Raw genomic sequence first — 22,867 nt, 5'->3', positions numbered from 1 at the left:
AAAAGTATTACTCAAGAAAGAAGGGGAATGTCCATTCATTATACTGAAGAACTTTTGTCATTCAATTTAATGAATTTAATCCAAACGACAGTAACATGTTTGTATATAAAAAATACATATTTTTATTTACGGAGGTATAAATGCACACTAAGGAAAATAAACAAGATGGTCTCCAAATGGGGGATGTTGAAACACATTTCATTTTTTTTTAGATTTTTAGTCATATATTGTTTATAGGAATGAAATTGAAATATCAGAATGATCAGTATCGATATAATGTTGTACTGCCACTCTTTGTGGAAAGGTTTGTGGCATACTTGCCTACTCTCCCGGAATGGCCGGGAGGCTCACGAAAATCGGGTGACCCTCCCGCCCCCCCGGAAGAGCAGGCAAGTCTCCCGATTTCAGGGGTCTCCCCTGCCCACTTAGCAAGTAAAGTGGGCGGTCGGGCAGGCGACGACTCGATTCTTGATGAATCGCGTCATCATAGCCACGCCCCCTGCTGTGTAATGCCGGTAATAGCGGCATTGCACAGCGGGGGGCGTGGCTTATATGACGTGATCCCGCGACCATTTACCGAGGCGAAGCAGGAAGCAACACCGACAAGATGTAAGACGCGAATCCACACAAGAGCGCACAGTGTATCAGCCTAGTGCTAATGCACTGTATCTCCCCTCCCGGCCGGCTTCACTGGGCATGTGCGATATTTTGCTAGTATCACGAGATCTTGCGTTGTCCTTTCTGTGGTGAATGGGTAACAACAACTGCAGCTGTCTAAATTGATAGCTGCAGGTGTCGGAACGGTCAGTGCCACTGCATATTGGCACGCTATCTTAAAGATGGCAACGCCGATAACGACAGGGTGCCCCTGTTATTCAGCACACACCGGCATAGTAATACATGGGGGAGAGGTGGTCTATGTGCACATAATGTGCGCTGATACCACTTCTCCCCCATAACGGCAGGTAATACATCTACCCCTCACACATACAGTAACACTGCACAGACTGTGACATTACCATAGCTGTGACTGCTGAGAGGGCTGTTTGCCATGTGTCATGAATGAGCTTCTGATCAGCTTCGGGGATCTGTCCTTTATACTCCACGGAGGGATCCTCCTTTCCCTTCAGTGTCGCTGGTTTACCTTTCTGCTTCCCTGGGTTTGGCTCTGGGGATTGATGTCTTCGAGGAACAAGAGGAATCCTACAAATATAAAACACATTTGTGAAACTCTGGAACAATACCCTACAAACTACATGTGAGCACAACAATCTGGATGGGTAAACGTCGTGTCAGATATACTGTATGTGTATATGACACCTCACGCTTCCCACATCAGTGTGGCAGCCTTACATTGCTGGTTTGCGCTGTTAGAGGACCCTGCATCTTCCATTATATTACTCTCAGTCTGTGGCTTCCTTCTGGCCTTCATTCCCAACCTCAAAACAGGTGCAATGTTCTCCCAAGTGCCTATTCATCTATTACATGCCCACATACTGAGTCATACTTGTCTACTCTGCCAGAACCTGCAGGAGACACCTGATTTTTCGTGTAGTCCCCAGCACTCCTGGAAGAGGGAGGAGCCCTCTCACACCCCACCCACTTCCTAGTGAAATGGGCAGAATGGGAAGAATATTAATGGGAATCCATCATCAAAGAGGAGGGGGCGGAACTTAACGCCCCCATCTCTGCCTACCAGCATCTCCTCTCCAGACCTCTCCCGGGGAGGAAATTTGAAATGTAGGTAAGTACTGAGTTAAGCCCCTGATATAAATCAATCACTCTGCTACAACCTTTAATTACAGGGGACATGGCCACACTCCTAGCCCGTCACCAGCATAGTAGAGCAGCAGCCGCCTGCTTCACAGATAAGAAGCTGCCGGCTGCTGCACCACCGTGTCAGCAGCCAATGATCTGTTCGAGGGCACAATGGGAAAATTAAAACACTTAATGAGCGACAATAAATCTCCTTTAAATCTAAGCACCCTAGTCAACCATAGAGCTTTCACTAATGGAGACTGAGTTGATGACATCAAAACTCTTGTTATAAGTGATGACAGCAGAAATCACTGTCCTATAAGTAAAATGTTGAAGAGTGTATTAATATATATATATATATATATATATATATATATATATTCACCCTTCCAACAGGCCTGGGTGAATAGCACCTCCCCCCCTCCCCCCCCCCCTTTCGGCATCACTGACTGTGCGCACACTGTTCTGTACATGCACAATGCGAAGTAACGCAAGATATAAAACTGGCATAGTGCCCTCTCTGCATCAATTAATTGAGGTTGAGCTGAGCAGTATTTTAGGAGACGAATGGAAACATTTACATTTATGAAGGAGATGTCTGACGACTGGAATTAATATATAGTCTGCAATATTTTGCAACTTTCGCATAATACTCAGTTATAGCTGGACTTGTAATCCTGCAAACGTAGCCACAGATTAATTTTTTGGGTGGCAGTTCCCGAGACGGAGACGTGGGAGTATATAAATGCACTAGGCGGATCATTAATTAAGCTCTGTCAGAGCACATGTTTTGCACATTTGCAAATAACCTTTATTGTGATTATGTGATATTAATGCTACTATATGTATGTTATCTCAGAGATCCTCAATACCTTTTGGGCTTGTCAGGTTCCTCTGGGTGGCTGGAATACGAAATGTCCAGGAGTGGGATGCGAGCAAACTCCTGTCTACTCTCAGATGGAACTCTCTTCTCCATTCCTTCATAATAGTCATGAAGAAACCTCACTGTGTCTTGAAAACGATCCACTTCCACCTTTGTACATGAATAAAATAAAGACACAAGTTACAAGTTATCAGTTTTCTGGAATCTGTCTACAGGAAAAAAATAAGATTTTACTTACCGATAAATCTATTTCTCGTAGTCCGTAGTGGATGCTGGGGACTCCGTCAGGACCATGGGGATTAGCGGCTCCGCAGGAGACAGGGCACAAAAATAAAGCTTTAGGATCAGGTGGTGTGCACTGGCTCCTCCCCCTATGACCCTCCTCCAAGCCTCAGTTAGGATACTGTGCCCGGACGAGCGTACACAATAAGGAAGGATATTGAATCCCGGGTAAGACTCATACCAGCCACACCAATCACACCATACAACTTGTGATCTGAACCCAGTTAACAGTATGACAACGTAGGAGCCTCTGAACAGACGGCTCACAACAAGAACAACCCGATTTTTTTGTAACAATAACTATGTACAAGTATTGCAGACAATCCGCACTTGGGATGGGCGCCCAGCATCCACTACGGACTACGAGAAATAGATTTATCGGTGAGTAAAATCTTATTTTCTCTAACGTCCTAGTGGATGCTGGGGACTCCGTCAGGACCATGGGGATTATACCAAAGCTCCCAAACGGGCGGGAGAGTGCGGATGACTCTGCAGCACCGAATGAGAGAACTCCAGGTCCTCTTTAGCCAGGGTATCAAATTTGTAGAATTTTACAAACGTGTTCTCCCCCGACCACGTAGCTGCTCGGCAGAGTTGTAATGCCGAATCCCCTCAGGCAGCCGCCCAGGATGAGCCCACCTTCCTTGTGGAATGGGCCTTGACAGATTTAGGCTGTGGCAGGCCTGCCACAGAATGTGCAAGTTGAATTGTGCTACAAATCCAACGAGCAATCGTCTGCTTAGAAGCAGGAGCACCCAGCTTGTTGGGTGCATACAGTATAAACAGCGAGTCAGATTTTCTGACTCCAGCCGTCCTTGAAATATATATATTTTCAATGCCCTGACAACGTCCAGCAACTTGGAATCCTCCAAATCGCTAGTAGCCGCAGGCACCACAATAGGCTGGTTCAGGTGAAACGCTGACACCACCTTAGGCAGAAAATGAGGACGCGTCCGCAGTTCTGCCCTGTCTGAATGGAAAATCAGATATGGGCTTTTATACGATAAAGCCGCCAATTCTGACACTCTCCTGGCTGAAGCCAGGGCCAGTAGCATGGTTACCTTCCATGTAAGATATTTCAAATCCGCCGATTTGAGTGGCTCAAACCAATGGGATTTGAGAAAATCCAAAACTACATTAAGGTCCCACGGAGCCACTGGGGGCACAACCGGGGGCTGTATATGTAGTACTCCTTTTACAAAAGTCTGGACTTCAGGAACTGAAGCCAATTCTTTTTGGAAGAAAATCGACAGGGCCGAAATTTGAACCTTAATGGACCCCAACTTGAGGCCCATAGACAATCCTGTTTGCAGGAACTGTAGGAATCGACCCAATTGAAATTCCTCCGTGGGGGCCTTCCTGGCCTCACACCACGCAACATATTTTCTCCAAATGCGGTGATAATGTTGTGCAGTCACCTCCTTCCTGGCTTTTACCAGTGTAGGAATGACCTCTTCCGGAATGCCTTTTTCCCTTAGAATTTGGCGTTCAACCGCCATGCCGTCAAACGCAGCCGCGGTAAGTCTTGGAATAGACACGGTCCCTGCTGAAGCAGGTCCCGTCTTAGAGGTAGAGGCCACGGATCTTCCGTGAGCATCTCCTGAAGTTCCGGGTACCAAGTTCTTCTTGGCCAATCCGGAGCCACGAGTATCGTTCTTACTCCCCTTTGCCGTATGATTCTCAGTACTTTTGGTATGAGAGGCAGAGGAGGAAACACATACACTGACTGGAACACCCACGGCGTTACCAGAGCGTCCACAGCTATTGCCTGAGGGTCTCTTGACCTGGCGCAATACCTGTCCAGTTTTTTGTTGAGGCGGGACGCCATCATGTCCACCTTTGGTTTTTCCCAACGGTTCACAATCATGTGGAAGACTTCTGGATGAAGTCCCCACTCTCCCGGGTGTAGATCGTGTCTGCTGAGGAAGTCTGCTTCCCAGTTGTCCACTCCCGGAATGAACACTGCTGACAGTGCTATCACATGATCTTCCGCCCAGCGAAGAATCCTTGCAGCTTCTGCCATTGCTCTCCTGCTTCTTGTGCCGCCCTGTCTGTTTACGTGGGCGACTGCCGTGATGTTGTCCGACTGGATCAACACCGGCTGACCCTGAAGCAGGGGTTTTGCCAGGCTTAGAGCATTGTAAATCGCTCTTAGCTCCAGTATATTTATGTGAAGAGATATCTCCAGGTTTGACCATACTCCCTGGAAGTTTCTTCCCTGTGTGACCGCTCCCCAGCCTCTTAGACTGGCATCCGTGGTCACCAGGACCCAGTCCTGTATGCCGAATCTGCGGCCCTCTAACAGATGAGCACTCTGCAACCACCACAGAAGAGACACCCTTGTCCGTGGCGATAAGGTTATCCGCTGATGCATCTGCAGATGCGATCCGGACCATTTGTCCAGCAGATCCCACTGAAAAGTTCGTGCGTGGAATCTGCCGAATGGAATCGCTTCGTAAGAAGCCACCATCTTTCCCAGGACTCTTGTGCATTGATGCACAGACACTTTTCCTGGTTTTAGGAGGTTCCTGACAAGTTCGGATAACTCCTTGGCTTTCTCCTCCAGAAGAAACACCTTTTTCTGAACCGTGTCCAGAATCATTCCCAGGAACAGCAGACGTGTTGTCGGGGTCAACTGAGATTTTGGAAAATTCAGAATCCACCCGTGTTGTTGCAGCACTACTTGGGTTAGTGCTACTCCGTCCTCCAGCTGTTCTCTGGACCTTGCCCTTATCAGGAGATCGTCCAAGTAAGGGATAATTAATACGCCTCTTCTTCGCAGAAGAATCATCATTTCGGCCATTACCTTGGTAAAGACCCGAGGTGCCGTGGACAATCCAAACGGCAGCGTCTGAAACTGATAATGACAGTTTTGCACCACGAACCTGAGGTACCCTTGATGTGAAGGGCAAATTGGGACATGCAGATAAGCATCTTTTATGTCCAGGGACACCATAAAGTCCCCTTCTTCCAGATTCGCTATCACTGCTCTGAGTGACTCCATCTTGAACTTGAATTTTTGTATGTACAGGTTCAAATATTTCAGATTTAGAATAGGTCTTACCGAGCCGTCCGGCTTCGGTACCACAAATAGTGTGGAGTAATACCCCTTTTCCTGTTGTAGGAGGGGTACCTTGACTATCACCTGCTGAGAAAACAGCTTGTGAATGGCTTCCAATACCGTCGCCCTGTCTGAGGGAGACGTTGGCAAAGCAGACTTTAGGAACCGGCGAGGGGGAGACTTCTCGAATTCCAACCTGTAACCCTGAGATACTACCTGCAGGATCCAGGGGTCCACCTGTGAGCAAGCCCACTGCGCGCTGAAATTCTTGAGTCGACCCCCCACCGCTCCTGAGTCCGCTTGTAAAGTCCCAGCGTCATGCTGAGGGCTTTGCAGAACCCGGGGCGGGCTTCTGTTCCTGGGAAGGAGCTGCTTGCTGCCCTCTCTTACCCTTTCCTCTGCCTCGGGGCAGATATGACTGTCCTTTTGCCCGCTTGTTCTTATAGGACCGAAAGGACTGCGGCTGAAAAGACGGTGTCTTTTTCTGTTGGGAGGGGGTCTGAGGTAAAAAGGTGGATTTTCCGGCAGTTGCCGTGGCCACCAGATCCGATAGACCGACGCCAAATAATTCCTCCCCTTTATACGGCAATACTTCCATATGCCGTTTGGAATCCGCATCACCTGACCACTGTCGCGTCCATAAACTTCTTCTGGCAGATATGGACATCGCACTTACTCTCGATGCCAGAGTGCAAATATCCCTCTGAGCATCTCGCATATAAAGAAAAGCATCCTTTAATTGCTCTAAAGTCAATAAAATACTGTCCCTATCCAGGGTATCAATATTTTCAGTCAGGGAATCCGACCAGACCACCCCAGCACTGCACATCCAGGCTGAGGCGATGGCTGGTCGCAGTATAACACCAGTATGTGTGTATATACTTTTTAAGGTAGTTTCCAGCCTCCTATCAGCTGGATCCTTGAGGGCGGCCGTATCAGGTGACGGTAACGCCACTTGTTTTGATAAGCGTGTGAGCGCCTTATCCACCCTAGGGGGTGTTTCCCAGCGCGCCCTAACCTCTGGCGGGAAAGAGTATAATGCCAATAACTTTTTTGAAATTAGCACTTTTCTATCTGGGTTAACCCACGCTTCATCACATACATCATTTAATTCCTCTGATTCAGGAAAAACTACAGGTAGTTTTTTCACACCCCACATAATACCCCTTTTTGTGGTACTTGCAGTATCAGAGATATGTAAAGTCTCCTTCATTGCCGTGATCATATAACGTGTGGCCCTACTGGAAAATACGTTTGTTTCTTCACCGTCGACACTAGATTCAGTGTCCGTGTCTGGGTCTGTGTCGACCGACTGAGGTAAAGGGCGTTTTACAGCCCCTGACGGTGTCTGAGACGCCTGGACAGGTACTAACTGGTTTGCCGGCCGTCTCATGTCGTCAACTGATTTTTGTAATGTGCTGACATTATCACGTAATTCCATAAACAAAGCCATCCATTCCGGTGTCGACTCCCTGGGGGGTGACATCACCATTACCGGCAATTGCTCTGCCTCCACACCAACATCGTCCTCATACATGTCGACACACGCGTACCGACACACAGCAGACACACAGGGAATGCTCTATTGAAGACAGGACCCCACTAGCCCTTTGGGGAGACAGAGGGAGAGTTTGCCAGCACACACCCAAGCGCTATAATATATATGGGAACAACCCTATATAAGTGTTGTATCCTTATAGCAGCTTAAATATAGTAATATCGCCAACAAAGTGCCCCCCCTCTCTGTTTTACCCTGTTTCTGTAGTGCAGTGCAGGGGAGAGTCCTGGGAGCCTTCCTCACAGCGGAGCTGAGCAGGAAAATGGCGCTGTGTGCTGAGGAGAATAAGCCCCGCCCCCTATTTCGGCGGGCTCTTCTCCCGGAGTTTGTGAGATCTGGCAGGGGTTAAATACATCCATATAGCCTCAAGGGCTATATGTGATGTATTTTTAGCCATAAAAATAAGAATTTACTTACCGATAATTCTATTTCTCGGAGTCCGTAGTGGATGCTGGGGTTCCTGAAAGGACCATGGGGAATAGCGGCTCCGCAGGAGACAGGGCACAAAAAAGTAAAGCTTTACTAGGTCAGGTGGTGTGCACTGGCTCCTCCCCCTATGACCCTCCTCCAGACTCCAGTTAGGTACTGTGCCCGGACGAGCATACACAATAAGGGAGGCATTTTGAATCCCGGGTAAGACTCATACCAGCCACACCAATCACACCGTACAACTTGTGATCTAAACCCAGTTAACAGTATGACAACAGAAAGGGCCTCTTAAAGATGGCTCCTTAACAATAACCCGAATTAGTTAACAATAACTATGTACAAGTATTGCAGATAATCCGCACTTGGGATGGGCGCCCAGCATCCACTACGGACTCCGAGAAATAGAATTATCGGTAAGTAAATTCTTATTTTCTCTATCGTCCTAAGTGGATGCTGGGGTTCCTGAAAGGACCATGGGGATTATACCAAAGCTCCCAAACGGGCGGGAGAGTGCGGATGACTCTGCAGCACCGAATGAGAGAACTCCAGGTCCTCCTTTGCCAGGGTATCAAATTTGTAAAATTTTACAAACGTGTTCTCCCCCGACCACGTAGCTGCTCGGCAGAGTTGTAATGCCGAGACCCCTCGGGCAGCCGCCCAAGATGAGCCCACCTTCCTTGTGGAGTGGGCTTTTACAGTTTTAGGCTGTGGCAGGCCTGCCACAGAATGTGCAAGTTGAATTGTGTTACAAATCCAACGAGCAATCGACTGCTTAGAAGCAGGTGCGCCCAGCTTGTTGGGTGCATACAATATAAACAGCGAGTCAGATTTTCTGACTCCAGCCGTCCTTGCAATGTATATTTTTAAGGCTCTGACAACGTCCAACAACTTGGAGTCCTCCAAGTCGCTAGTGGCCGCAGGCACCACAATAGGTTGGTTCAGATGAAATGCTGATACCACTTTAGGGAGAAAATGCGGACGAGTCCGCAGTTCTGCCCTATCCGAATGGAAGATTAGATAAGGACTTTTATAAGATAAAGCCGCCAATTCAGATACTCTCCTGGCAGAGGCCAGGGCTAGTAACATAGTCACTTTCAATGTGAGATATTTCAAATCCACCTTTTTCAATGGTTCAAACCAATGGGATTTGAGGAAATCTAAAACTACATTTAGATCCCACGGTGCCACCGGAGGCACCACAGGAGGCTGTATATGCAGTACTCCCTTGACAAAAGTCTGGACCTCAGGGACAGAGGCCAATTCTTTTTGGAAGAATATTGACAGGGCCGAAATTTGAACCTTAATGGATCCCAATTTGAGACCCATAGATAATCCTGATTGCAGGAAATGTAGGAAACGACCCAGTTGGAATTCCTCCGTCGGAACCCTCCGATCCTCGCACCACGCTACATATTTTCGCCAAATGCGGTGATAATGTTTCACGGTGACTTCCTTCCGTGCCTTAATCAAGGTAGGAATGACTTCTTCTGGAATGCCTTTCCCTTTTAGGATCTGGCGTTCAACCGCCATGCCGTCAAACGCAGCCGCGGTAAGTCTTGAAAAAGACAGGGACCCTGCTGTAGCAGGTCCCTTCTCAGAGGTAGAGGCCACGGTTCGTCCGTGAGCATCTCTTGAAGTTCCGGATACCAAGTCCTTCTCGGCCAATCCGGAACCACTAGTATTGTTCTTACTCTTCTTTGCCGTATGATCTTCAATACCTTTGGTATGAGCGGCAGAGGAGGAAACACATACACTGACTGGTACACCCAAGGAGTTACCAGTGCGTCCACAGCTATTGCCTGTGGATCTCTTGACCTGGCGCAATATTTGTCCAGTTTCTTGTTGAGGCGAGACGCCATCATGTCTACAATTGGTCTTTCCCAACGGTCTATTAACATGTTGAAGACTTCTGGATGTAGACCCCACTCTCCCGGATGAAGATCGTGTCTGCTGAGGAAGTCTGCTTCCCAGTTGTCCACGCCCGGGATGAACACTGCTGACAGTGCTATCACGTGATTCTCCGCCCAGCGAAGAATCTTGGCAGCTTCTGCCATTGCACTCCTGCTTCTTGTGCCGCCCTGCCTGTTTACATGGGCGACCGCCGTGATGTTGTCCGACTGAATCAACACCGGCTTTCCTTGCAGGAGAAGTTCCGCCTGGCTTAGAGCATTGTAGATTGCTCTTAGTTCCAGAATGTTTATGTGAAGAGACTTTTCCAGACTCGTCCATACTCCCTGGAAGTTTCTTCCTTGTGTGACTGCTCCCCAGCCTCTCAGGCTGGCGTCCGTGGTCACCAGGATCCAATCCTGAATGCCGAATCTGCGGCCTTCTAATAGGTGAGCCTTCTGCAACCACCACAGAAGTGACACCCTTGTCTTTGGTGACAGGGTTATTCGCAGGTGCATCTGCAGATGCGACCCTGACCATTTGTCCAACAGATCCCTTTGGAATATTCTTGCATGGAATCTGCCGAATGGAATTGCTTCGTAAGAAGCCACCATTTTTCCCAGGACTCTTGTGCATTGATGTACTGACACTTTTCCTGGTTTTAGGAGGTTCCTGACCAGATCGGATAACTCCTTGGCTTTTTCCTCTGGAAGGAAAACCTTTTTCTGAACCGTGTCCAGAATCATTCCTAGGAACAGCAGACGAGTTGTCGGGATTAAATGGGATTTTGGAATATTCAGAATCCACCCGTGTTGTCTTAGCACCTCTTGAGATAGTGCTAAAGCTGTCTCCAGCTGTTCTCTGGACCTTGCCCTTATTAGGAGATCGTCCAAGTATGGGATAACTAATACGCCTTTTCTTCGAAGAAGAATCATCATCTCGGCCATTACCTTGGTAAAGACCCGAGGCGCCGTGGACAATCCGAATGGCAGCGTCTGAAACTGATAGTGACAGTTTTGAACAATGAACCTGAGGTACCCCTGGTGTGCGGGGTAAATCGGAACGTGTAGATACGCATCCTTGATGTCCAAGGATACCATAAAGTCCCCTTCTTCCAGGTTCGCTATCACTGCTCTGAGTGACTCCATCTTGAACTTGAACTTTTTTATGTAGAGGTTCAAGGACTTCAGATTTAGAATAGGCCTTACCGAGCCATCCGGCTTCGGTACCACAAATAGAGTGGAATAATACCCCTTTCCTTGTTGTAATAGGGGTACTTTGACTATCACCTGCTGAGCGTACAGCTTGTGAATGGCTTCCAACACCCTCTCCCTTTCGGAAGAGACGGTTGGTAAGGCAGACTTCAGGAAACGATGAGGAGGATCCGTCTCTAATTCCAACCTGTACCCCTGAGATATTATCTGCAGGATCCAGGGGTCTACCTGCGAGTGAGCCCACTGCGCGCTGTAATTTTTGAGACGGCCCCCCACTGTCCCCGAGTCCGCTTGAGAGGCCCCAGCGTCATGCTGAGGTTTTTGCAGGAGCCGGGGAGGGCTTCTGTTCCTGGGAAGGAGCTGCCTGTTGGTGTCTCTTCCCTCTTCCTCTGCCTCGTGGCAGGTACGACAAGCCCTTTGCTCTCTTATTTTTGTAGGAGCGAAAAGGCTGCGGTTGAAAGGTCGGTGCCTTTCTCTGTTGGGGAGTGACTTGAGGTAAAAAAGTGGATTTCCCGGCAGTAGCCGTGGCCACCAAGTCTGATAGACCAACTCCAAATAACTCCTCCCCTTTATACGGCAAAACCTCCATGTGACGTTTTGAATCCGCATCGCCTGTCCACTGTCGTGTCCATAAGGCTCTTCTGGCTGAAATGGACATAGCACTCATCCGAGATGCCAGTGTGCAAATATCCCTCTGTGCATCACGCATATAGATAAATGCATCCTTTATTTGTTCTAACGACAGTAAAACATTGTCCCTATCTAGGGTATCAATATTTTCAATCAGGGATTCTGACCAAACTACTCCAGCACTGCACATCCAGGCAGTTGCTATAGCTGGTCGTAGTATAACACCTGCATGTGTGTATATATTCTTTTGAATAACTTCCATCTTTCTATCTGATGGATCCTTAAGTGCGGCCGTCTCAGGAGAGGGTAACGCCACTTGTTTGGATAAGCGTGTGAGCGCCTTGTCCACCTTAGGGGGTGTTTCCCAGCGCGCCCTAACCTCTGGCGGGAAAGGGTATAATGCCAATAACTTTTTTGAAATTATCAACTTTTTATCAGGAGCAACCCACGCTTCATCACACACGTCATTTAATTCTTCTGATTCAGGAAAAACTGTTTGTAGTTTTTTCACACCATACATAATACCCTGTTTTACGGTATCTGTAGTATCAGCTAAATGTAACGTCTCCTTCATTGCCAAAATCATATAACGTGTGGCCCTACTGGAAAATACGTTTGAATTTCTACCGTCGTCACTGGAATCAGTGCCCGTGTCTGGGTCTGTGTCGACCGACTGAGGCAAAGGGCGTTTTACAGCCCCTGACGGTGTTTGAGGCGCCTGGACAGGCATTAATTGATTGTCCGGCCGCCTCATGTCCTCAACTGACTGTTTAAGGGAAGATAAACCATCACGTAATTCCACAAATAAAGGCATCCATTCTGGTGTCGACCCCCTGGGGGGTGACATCTGCATATTTGGCAATTGCTCCGCCTCCACACCAATATCGTCCTCATACATGTCGACACCACGTACCGACACACACCGCAAACTCACAGGGAATGCTCTAATGAAGACAGGACCCACTAGCCCTTTTGGGGAGACAGAGGGAGAGTCTGCCAGCACACACCACAAAGCGCTATATATACAAGGGATATCCTTATATTAAGTGCTCCCTTATAGCTGCTTTAATATATATATATATAGCCATTAATGTGCCCCCCCTCTCTGTTTTACCCTGTTTCTGTAGTGCAGTGCAGGGGAGAGACCTGGGAGCCGTTCTGACCAGCGGAGCTGTGACAGAAAATGGCGCCGTGTGCTGAGGAGATAGGCCCCGCCCCTTTTTCGGCGGGTTCTTCTCCCGCTATTTTTCCAGTCAGGCAGGGGTTAAATATCTCCATATAGCCCCTATGGGCTATATGTGAGGTATTTTTAGCCTTGTATAAGGTTTATATTTGCCTCTCAGAGCGCCCCCCCCCAGCGCTCTGCACCCTCAGTGACTGCCCAGTGAAGTGTGCTGAGAGGAAAATGGCGCACAGCTGCAGTGCTGTGCGCTACCTTATGAAGACTGAGGAGTCTTCAGCCGCCGGTTTCTTCACGCTTCAGCATCTGCAAGGGGGTCGGCGGCGCGGCTCCGGGACCGGACTCCACGGCTGGGCCTGTGTTCGATCCCTCTGGAGCTAATGGTGTCCAGTAGCCAAGCAGCAAATCCACTCTGCATGCAGGTGAGTTTACTACTTTCCCCCTAAGTCCCACGTTGCAGTGATCCTGTTGCCAGCAGGACTCACTGTAAAGAAAAAAACCTAAACTAAACTTTCTCTAAGCAGCTCTTTAGGAGAGCCACCTAGATTGCACCCTTCTCGTTCGGGCACAAAATCTAACTGGAGTCTGGAGGAGGGTCATAGGGGGAGGAGCCAGTGCACACCACCTGACCTAGTAAAGCTTTACTTTTTTGTGCCCTGTCTCCTGCGGAGCCGCTATTCCCCATGGTCCTTTCAGGAACCCCAGCATCCACTTAGGACGATAGAGAAAAAGGTATTATACATTGCTGCCCAGGGCGCCCCCCCCCCAGCGCCCTGCACCCTCAGTGACCGCTGTGTGAAGTGTGCTGACAACAATGGCGCACAGCTGCAGTGCTGTGCGCTACCTCATGAAGACTGAAAAGTCTTCTGCCGCCTGTTTCTGGACCTCTTCAATCTTCGGCATCTGCAAGGGGGGTCGGCGGCGCGGCTCCGGGACCGGACTCCATGGCTGGGCCTGTGTTCGATCCCTCTGGAGCTAATGGTGTCCAGTAGCCTAAGAAGCCAATCCATCCTGCACGCAGGTGAGTTCACTTCTCTCCCCTAAGTCCCTCGATGCAGTGAGCCTGTTGCCAGCAGGACTCACTGAAAATAAAAAACCTAAAAACTTTTTCTAAGCAGCTCTTTAGGAGAGCCACCTAGATTGCACCCTGCTCGGACGGGCACAAAAACCTAACTGAGGCTTGGAGGAGGGTCATAGGGGGAGGAGCCAGTGCACACCACCTGATCCTAAAGCTTTATTTTTGTGCCCTGTCTCCTGCGGAGCCGCTAATCCCCATGGTCCTGACGGAGTCCCCAGCATCCACTAGGACGTTAGAGAAACATACTTTATGATAATATTCTGGGCATGTTAACATATAGGCACACTGGGCAGCTGCCCAGGGCCACATGATTCTGTCTGGAGGCATTTGAGCAGAGACAGGCTGGGCCATGGTAGGGGGGGGGGGCATCTTAACCCTGGGATGGTGCCTCCCAGAGCTTCACAGAAGGCAGGTAGAGACTGTGACTTATACAAATCTGAGCTGCCAGGCAGCATTCTCTATCTGCCTCCCAGCTAGCCAGTAAATGACTGCCAGCATGCTGATTGGTAGAAGGCTGGAGCTATCCACCAATCAGAGTGCTGACAGCCATTCCCAATTCACTGTACGTAAAGATGTGGAGAGACGGAGCAGGACTGCAAGTGGGGTCAGTTATTTCCCTACAATTTTATTAAGACAGCCCTGATAATATTTACTTTACTTATTAACATTTGTATAGTGCACGCATAGGAGTGTATTCAATTCAAGTCGGAACTGCCGTCTTGTCGGAAAGACAACAGTTTCCGACTTTTTTAGGTCGGATAGTGTTTCGACCTATTTCAGTTGATCTGCCAGTTTTCCAACAGGTCAGCAATTCCGACTTGTCGGAAAACACATGGATCGGCGGATTAGCCGCGGATCCATGTGTTTTGTCAGATTCGCGGCCAAATTCGACAGGTTTTAGCCCCGTTTCCAACAATGTCAATCCAACTTTAAAGAAAGTCGGATTGACATTATCAAAAACTGCACAATCCTGTCAGATTTGTCCGCTAACTGAATACTGAAATGTCGGATCCTTTCCGTCAGAAAGGATCCGACATCAATTGAATATACCCCATGGTATGCAAACTTTTGTTTTTTTGTTAAAAGCCAATTAACCTACCAGTATGTTTCTGGATTGTGGGAGGAAACTGGAGCACCCAGAGGAAACCCACCCAGGGGAACATCCAACCTTCACACAGATAAGGCCCTTGTTGGAATTGAATCCCTTACCTCACAGCTGTACTTTTCCTCTTTGCCTCTCATATCAGCATTATGCTAGCTACTTATAGCAGGAGGCAATATAGCAGTGAGGTGAACTTGCTGTATCTTTGTTAGCAATTACGATTATATGGAGGGCGAGGGGGTCCAGAGTATTATTGAGTGACGGTGTCATTGTGAAGAAAATGGAGGGGTGGCCAATTTCAATGCTGACCACAAAGCATGGCACTTGCCACACATTGGAGGAGACCTAGGCCTTACACCATCTCTGGCTTTATTAGTGATGAATAATAATTTACACAACATTTTTGCCTCAGCAACTGACTCACCATTCTGTGCCATCTCTGTTCAACAATCTACCCCTATAAACCCACTCAGGTACCTTATGCTCAAAAAGTATTCAAAATTAATTGGGTCCCTATAAACTGTATTTTGGGCAAAAAATGAGAAAGCTGAAAGCTAATTAATGGAGTGGTCCTATAGTGGTATTAGGCTAGTTATTGGAATCATATACTGTACATTTAATAGGTTTAATTCCCTGTGACGTTGGCAGCGTGTAGCCCATGACGTACGTCACGTGTTGTGCGCTGGCTTGGTGGGTATATAAGATGTGCGATAGGCCGTCTGCACACATATCACTCGGTGCTGTTATGGGTAAAAGGGGCAATTTACCAGAGTTGCAAATAGGGATGATTATCAGCTTTTGGGCCAAGGGTGGCAGTGTTTCTGACACAGCGCAGTTTGTGAACTGTTCGTGTGTTGCTGTGGTGAAGGTGTATCGTGACTGGACAAATGAAACCACTGCGAATAACCGCCGTGGAAATGGCGGAGCACCACGTGTCATTGATGTGAGAGGTGAACGTCGGCTATGAAGGTGCGTGAGGGGCAACCGACACTATACATTGGAGCAGCTCACTGTCAAAATTAACCTGGGGGTTACCAGACATGTGTCTACAACAACAGTTCAGCGAACATGTAGCTACTGTCCGTGCTACACACAGCGGGTACTCTGGCTATTAGTTGGTGGTCATAATAATGTGACTTGACCGTGTAATAAACAACCTCAACCCTCTGGTAGTTACAGAAACATGGCTCATATAATCCAACACTGCATTGCTTGCAGCCCTTTCATACCTGCAGGAGTGGAAGCAGACAATGAGGTGGGCTTGGACTTCTCCTTTCCCCACACTGCACAGTGTCCTTGACAAAGTGGAAAGACTTTACACCGTCATAAGCTGTGGTCCACTAAGGAAGCAATATATCTTCAAATCTTTCTCATGACGTAGAATGACACTGGGGAATGTCTCGTGGGGTCAGTATGATATCCCGATGGAGGGGGTGCCGGCAGTCAGAATACCGACAGCGGCATCCCGACTATCAGAATCCCGATAGCCCCTCTAAAAGTACCCTAACCCTCACCTGCTCTCTACCCTAACCCTCCCTTGTGGGTGCCTAACCCTAACCCTCCCCGGTGGTGCCTAACCCTAGCCCTCCCAGGTGGTGCCTAACCCTAACCCTCCCTTTCGTGCTGCCTAAACCTAACCCTCCCCGCTTGGTGTCTAACCCTAATTTCCCCTTCTAAGTGCCTAAACCTAACCCTCCCTACTCTGACAAATCAGTCAACTCCCATCTTCTGTGCTCACCCCAGCCATAACTAAGATCTGTAATCTCTCTCACTTCACTTCTTTCGGGTTCAGTGTGATTTGTTGACAGCCAGAATTTTGACAATCATACTGTTGACTACATTGTGTCGACAGGTATGGCATGTTAATTGAGCCGACACGTACCATGTCCACCTGCAACATGTCGACTGTGACATTAAAGTCTAACATTTATATTGCCGATCTATGTAGATATGTCATACAGTATGTAAAAATTTTAAGTGTATCAACTTTGTGCAGGAGTTAACATGTAGAATGCCGACATGTTCTTTATGCGGACATTTGCCATTCTGGTGTCGACATTCTATATAGTCATTGTTGACTTGCTGACGGCATACCTTTCTATCACTATTACAGTATGCAGTGATTATTCCTATTCTCTACAAAACAATTCTGAGCCAAACTCCCTCCCCGATTACCACCCCATCTCTTAGCACCCGTGCCCTCACAAGTTAGCCAATACTCGCTTTGTACGATTAGCTTGTTTTCATTTTCTAAACTATATTTAAAAAAAAAAAGGATTTTAATTACCTACCGGTAAATCCTTTTCTCGTAGTCCGTAGAAGATGCTGGGGTCCAATTTAGTACCATGGGGTATAGATGGGTCCTTTGGGAGTTTAATAGTGTGGGTTGGCCCCTCCCTCCAACCAGACTCAGTCTAGAAACTGTGCCCGAGGAGACGGACATACTTCGAGAGAAGGAAATACACATATAGTGGTGAGAGTCACATCAGCTCACACATAACAAAAAGGAAAGCCAAGCTAACCAACTTGGAACAATTCAGCAACGGCTGAAATAACAATACTGAACCAAGTAACTATGCAGGAATACGAAGCACTGGGCGGGCGCCCAGCATTCTCTACGGACTACGAGAAAAATAAGAATTTACTTACCGATAATTCTATTTCTCATAGTCCGTAGTGGATGCTGGGGACTCCGAAAGGACCATGGGGAATAGCGGCTCCGCAGGAGACTGGGCACAAAGTAAAAGCTTTAGGACTAGCTGGTGTGCACTGGCTCCTCCCCCTATGACCCTCCTCCAAGCCTCAGTTAGGATACTGTGCCCGGACGAGCGTACACAATAAGGAAGGATTTTGAATCCCGGGTAAGACTCATTACCAGCCACACCAATCACTCCGTACAACTTGTGATCTGAACCCAGTTAACAGCATGATAACAGAAGGAGCCTCTGAAAAGATGGCTCACAACAACAATAACCCGATTTTTGTAACAATAACTATGTACAAGTAATGCAGACAATCCGCACTTGGGATGGGCGCCCAGCATCCACTACGGACTATGAGAAATAGAATTATCGGTAAGTAAATTCTTATTTTCTCTAACGTCCTAGTGGATGCTGGGGACTCCGAAAGGACCATGGGGATTATACCAAAGCTCCCAAACGGGCGGGAGAGTGCGGATGACTCTGCAGCACCGAATGAGAGAACTCCAGGTCCTCCTCAGCCAGGGTATCAATTTTGTAGAATTTAGCAAACGTGTTTGCCCCTGACCAAGTAGCTGCTCGGCAAAGTTGTAAAGCCGAGACCCCTCGGGCAGCCGCCCAAGATGAGCCCACTTTCCGTGTGGAATGGGCTTTTACAGATTTTGGCTGTGGCAGGCCTGCCACAGAATGTGCAAGCTGAATTGTACTGCAAATCCAACGAGCAATCGTCTGCTTAGAAACAGGAGCACCCAGCTTGTTGGGTGCATACAGGATAAACAGCGAGTCAGATTTTCTGACTCCAGCCGTCCTGGAAACATATATTTTCAGGGCCCTGACTACGTCCAGCAACTTGGAATCCTCCAAGTCCCTAGTAGCCGCAGGCACCACAATAGGTTGGTTTAAGTGAAATGCTGAAAACACCTTAGGGAGAAATTGAGGACGAGTCCTCAATTCCGCCCTGTCCGAATGGAAAATCAGATAAGGGCTTTTACAGGATAAAGCCGCCAATTCTGACACGCGCCTGGCCCAGGCCAGGGCCAACAGCATGACCACTTTCCATATGAGATATCTTAACTCCACAGATTTAAGTGGTTCAAACCAATGTGACTTTTGGAATCCAAAAAAAAAAACTACATTGAGATCCCAAGTGCCACTGGAGGCACAAAAGGAGGCTGTATATGCAGTACCCCTTTTACAAACGTCTGAACTTCAGGGACTGAAGCTAGTTCTTTTTGGAAGAAAATTTGACAGGGCCGAAATTTGAACCTTAATGGACCCCAATTTCAGGCCCATAGACACTCCTGTTTGCAGGAAATGTAGGAATCGACCCAGTCGAATTTCCACCGTCGGGCCTTACTGGCCTCGCACCACGCAACATATTTTCGCCAATTGCGGTGATAATGTTTTTGCGGTTACATCCTTCCTGGCTTTGATCAGGATAGGGATGACTTCATCCGGAATGCCCTTTTTCCTTCAGGATCCGGCGTTCAACCGCCATGCCGTCAAACGCAGCCGCGGTAAGTCTTGGAACAGACAGGGTCCTTGCTGGAGCAGGTCCCTTCTTAGAGGTAGAGGCCACGGATCCTCCGTGAGCATCTCTTGAAGTTCCGGTTACCAAGTCCTTCTTGGCCAATCCGGAGCCACGAATACAGTGCTTACTCCTCACCATCTTATCAATCTCAGTACCTTGGGTATGAGAGGCAGAGGAGGAAACACATACCTTGACTGGTACACCCACGGTGTTACCAGAGCGTCTACAGCTATTGCCTGAGGGTCCCTGGACCTGGCGCAATACCTGTCGAGTTTTTCCCAACGGTTTATAATCCTGTGGAAGACTTCTGGGTGAAGTCCCCACTCTCCCCGGGTGGAGGTCGTGCTGAGGAAGTCTGCTTCCCAGTTGTCCACTCCCGGAATGAATACTGCTGACAGTGCTATCCCATGATTTTCCGCCCAGCGAAGAATCCTTGCAGCTTCTGTCATTGCCCTTCTGCTTCTTGTGCCACCCTGTCTGTTTACGTGGGTGACTGCCGTGATGTTGTCCGACTGGATCAACACCGGCTGTCCTTGAAGCAAAGGTCTTGCTAAGCTTAGAGCATTGTAAATGTCCCTTAGCTTCAGGATATTTATGTGAAGTGATGTCTCCAGGCTTGACCATAAGTCCTGGATATTCCTTCCCTGTGTGACTGCTCCCCAGCCTCGCAGGCTGGCATCCGTGGTTACCAGGACCCAGTCCTGAATGCCGAATCTGCGGCCCTCTAGAAGATGAGCACTCTGCAACCACCACAGGAGGGACACCCTTGTCCTTGGTGACAGGGTTATCCGCTGATGCATCTGAAGATGCGACCCGGACCATTTGTCCAGCAGGTCCCACTGGAAAGTTCTTGCGTGGAATCTGCCAAATGGGATTGCTTCGTAGGAAGCCCCCATTTTACCCAGAACCCTTGTGCATTGATGCACTGAGACTTGGCTCGGTTTGAGGAGGTTCCTGACTAGCTCGGATAACTCCCTGGCTTTCTCCTCCGGGAGAAACACCTTTTTCTGGACTGTGTCCAGGATCATCCCTAGGAACAGAAGACACGTCGACGGAACCAGCTGCGATTTTGGAATATTGAGAATCCAATCGTGCTGCCGCAACACTATCTGAGATAGTGCTACACCGACCTCCAACTGTTCCCTGGATCTTACCCTTATCAGGGAATCGTCCAAGTAAGGGATAACTAAAATTCCCTTCCTTCGAAGGAACATCATCATTTCGGCCATTACCTTGGTAAAGACCCGGGGTGCCGTGGACCATCCCTACGGCAGCGTCTGAACTGATAGTGACAGTTCTGTACCATAAACCTGAGGTACCCTTGGTGAGAAGGGTAAATTTTGACATGAAGGTAAGCATCATTGATGTCCCGAGACATCATGTAGTCCCCTTCTTCCAGGTTCGCAATTACTGCTCTGAGTGACTCAATCTTGAATTTGAACCTCTGTATGTAAGTGTTCAAAGATTTTAGATTTTAGAATCGGTCTCACCGAGCCGTCTGGCTTCGGTACCACAATAGTGTGGAATAATACCCCGTTCCCTGTTGCAGGAGGGGTACCTTGATTATCACCTGCTGGGAATACAGCTTGTGAATGGCTTCCAAAACTGCCTCCCTGTCCGAGGGAGACGTCGGTAAAGTCGACTTTTGGAAACGGCGAGGGGGAGACGTCTCGAATTCCAATATGTACCCCTGAGATATTATCTGAAGGATCCAGGGGTCTACTTGCGAGTGAGCCCACTGCGCACTGAAATTCATTGAGAACGGGCCCCCACCGTGCCTGAGCTTGTAAAGCCCTAGCGTCATACTGAGGGCTTGGCAGAGGCTGGAAAGGGTTTCTGTTCCTGGGAACTGGTTGATCTCTGCAGCCTTTTTCCTCTCCCTCTGTCACGAGCAGAAAAGAGGAACCTTTTGTCCGCTTGCTAACAAAGGACTGCGCCTGATAATACGGCGTCTTATTTTGAGAGGCGACCTGGGGTACAAACGTGGATTTCCCAGCTGTTGCCGTGGCCACCAGGTCTAAAAGACCGACCCCAAATGTCCCCTTTCAAAGGCAATACTTCCAAATGACGTTTGGAATCCGCATCACCTGACCATTTTACTGGTAGAATTGGACAACGCACTTATACTTGATGCCAGTCGCCAATTATTCCGCTGTGCATCATGCATAGATAGAAATGCATCTTTTAAATGCTCTATAGGCAATAATATACTATCCTTATCTAGGATATCAATATTTCCAGTCAGGGAATCCGACCATGCCAACCCAGCACTGCACCTCCAGGCTGAGGCGATAGCTGGTCGCAGTATAACACCAGTATGTGTGTAAATACCTTTTTTTGGATACCCTCCTGCTTTCTATCAGCAGGATCCTTAAGGGCGGCCATCTCATGAGAGGGTAGAGCCCTTGTTCTTACAAGCGTGTGAGCGCCTTATCCCCCCTAGGGGGTGTTTCCCAATGCATCCTAACCTCTGGCGGGAAAGGGTATGCAGCCAATACTTTTTAAGAAATTATTAATTGTTATCGGGGGGAAACCCACGCATCATCACACATTTTATTTCTCAGATTCAGGAAAACTACAGGTAGTTTTTCCCTCACCGAACATAATACCCCTTTTTTGGTGGTACTCGTATTATCAGAAATGTATAAAACATTTTCCATTTTCTCAATCATGTAACGTGTGGCCCTACTGGAAATCACGGTTGTCTCTTCACCGTCGACACAGGAGTCAGTATCCGTGTCGGCGTCTGTATCTGCCATTTGCCTGACGGCCTATGAGACGTCTGGACAGGCACAAGCTGAGTAGCCGGCTGTCTCATGTCAACCACTGTTTTTTTATATAGAGCTGACACTGTCACGTAATTTTCAACAGTACATCCACTCAGGTGTCGACCCCCTAGGGGGTGACATCACTGTTACAGACACTCTGCTCCGCCTCCACATCATTTTCCTCCTCATACATGTCGACACACACGTACCGACACCCAGCACACACACAGGGAATGCTCTGATAGAGGACAGGACCCACTTAGCCCTTTGGGGAGACAGAGGGAGAGTTTGCCAGCACACACCAGAGCGCTATATATGTATAGGGACAACCTTACAATAAGTGTCTATCCCTTATAGCTGCTTATATCTGTTATTTTGCCAAATAAGTGCCCCCCTCTCTTTTTTACCCTGTTTCTGTAGTTGCAGGATGCAGGGGAGATTCTGGGAGCCTTCCTACCAGCGGAGCTGTGTGGGAAAAATGGCGCTGTGTGCTGAGGAGATAGGCCCCGCCCCCTTCACGGCGGGCTCTTCTCCCGCTTTATACTGGAAAACTGGCAGGGGTTAAATACATCCATATAGCCCAGGAGCTATATGTGATGTATTTTTCGCCAACTAAGGTAAATTCATTGCTTCCCAGGACGCCCCCCCCCCAGCGTCCTGCACCCTCAGTGACCGGAGTGTGAAGTGTGCTGAGAGCAATGGCGCACAGCTGCAGTGCTGTGCGCTACCTTATGAAGACAGGAAAGTCTTCTGCCGCCGATTTATGGACCTCTTCTTGCTTCAGCATCTGTAAGGGGGCCGGCGGCG

The 22,867-nt window shown here is 48.4% G+C and overlaps 1 protein-coding gene across 3 annotated transcripts in view; it reads right to left on the bottom strand.

Annotated features, from left to right (window-relative positions):
- The window catches only part of SPEF2 (sperm flagellar 2), an 853,267-nt gene that overhangs the window by 67,404 nt on the left and 762,996 nt on the right, over positions 1 to 22,867 (bottom strand). For all 3 annotated transcript variants that reach the window (XM_063960786.1, XM_063960790.1, XM_063960798.1), the window contains 2 exons: positions 2,631 to 2,791; positions 1,020 to 1,203 (listed from right to left, as the gene is read on the bottom strand). In XM_063960786.1, the coding sequence (XP_063816856.1) occupies positions 1,020 to 1,203; positions 2,631 to 2,791 (345 nt within the window). The remainder of the gene's footprint in view (positions 1 to 1,019; positions 1,204 to 2,630; positions 2,792 to 22,867) is intronic.

This window comes from Pseudophryne corroboree, chromosome 1 (assembly GCF_028390025.1).
Source record: "Pseudophryne corroboree isolate aPseCor3 chromosome 1, aPseCor3.hap2, whole genome shotgun sequence".
Classification (NCBI taxonomy): domain Eukaryota; kingdom Metazoa; phylum Chordata; class Amphibia; order Anura; family Myobatrachidae; genus Pseudophryne; species Pseudophryne corroboree.
Note: the sequence above shows the minus strand (reverse complement) of the source record. Positions and strands in the feature narration are given on the sequence as shown.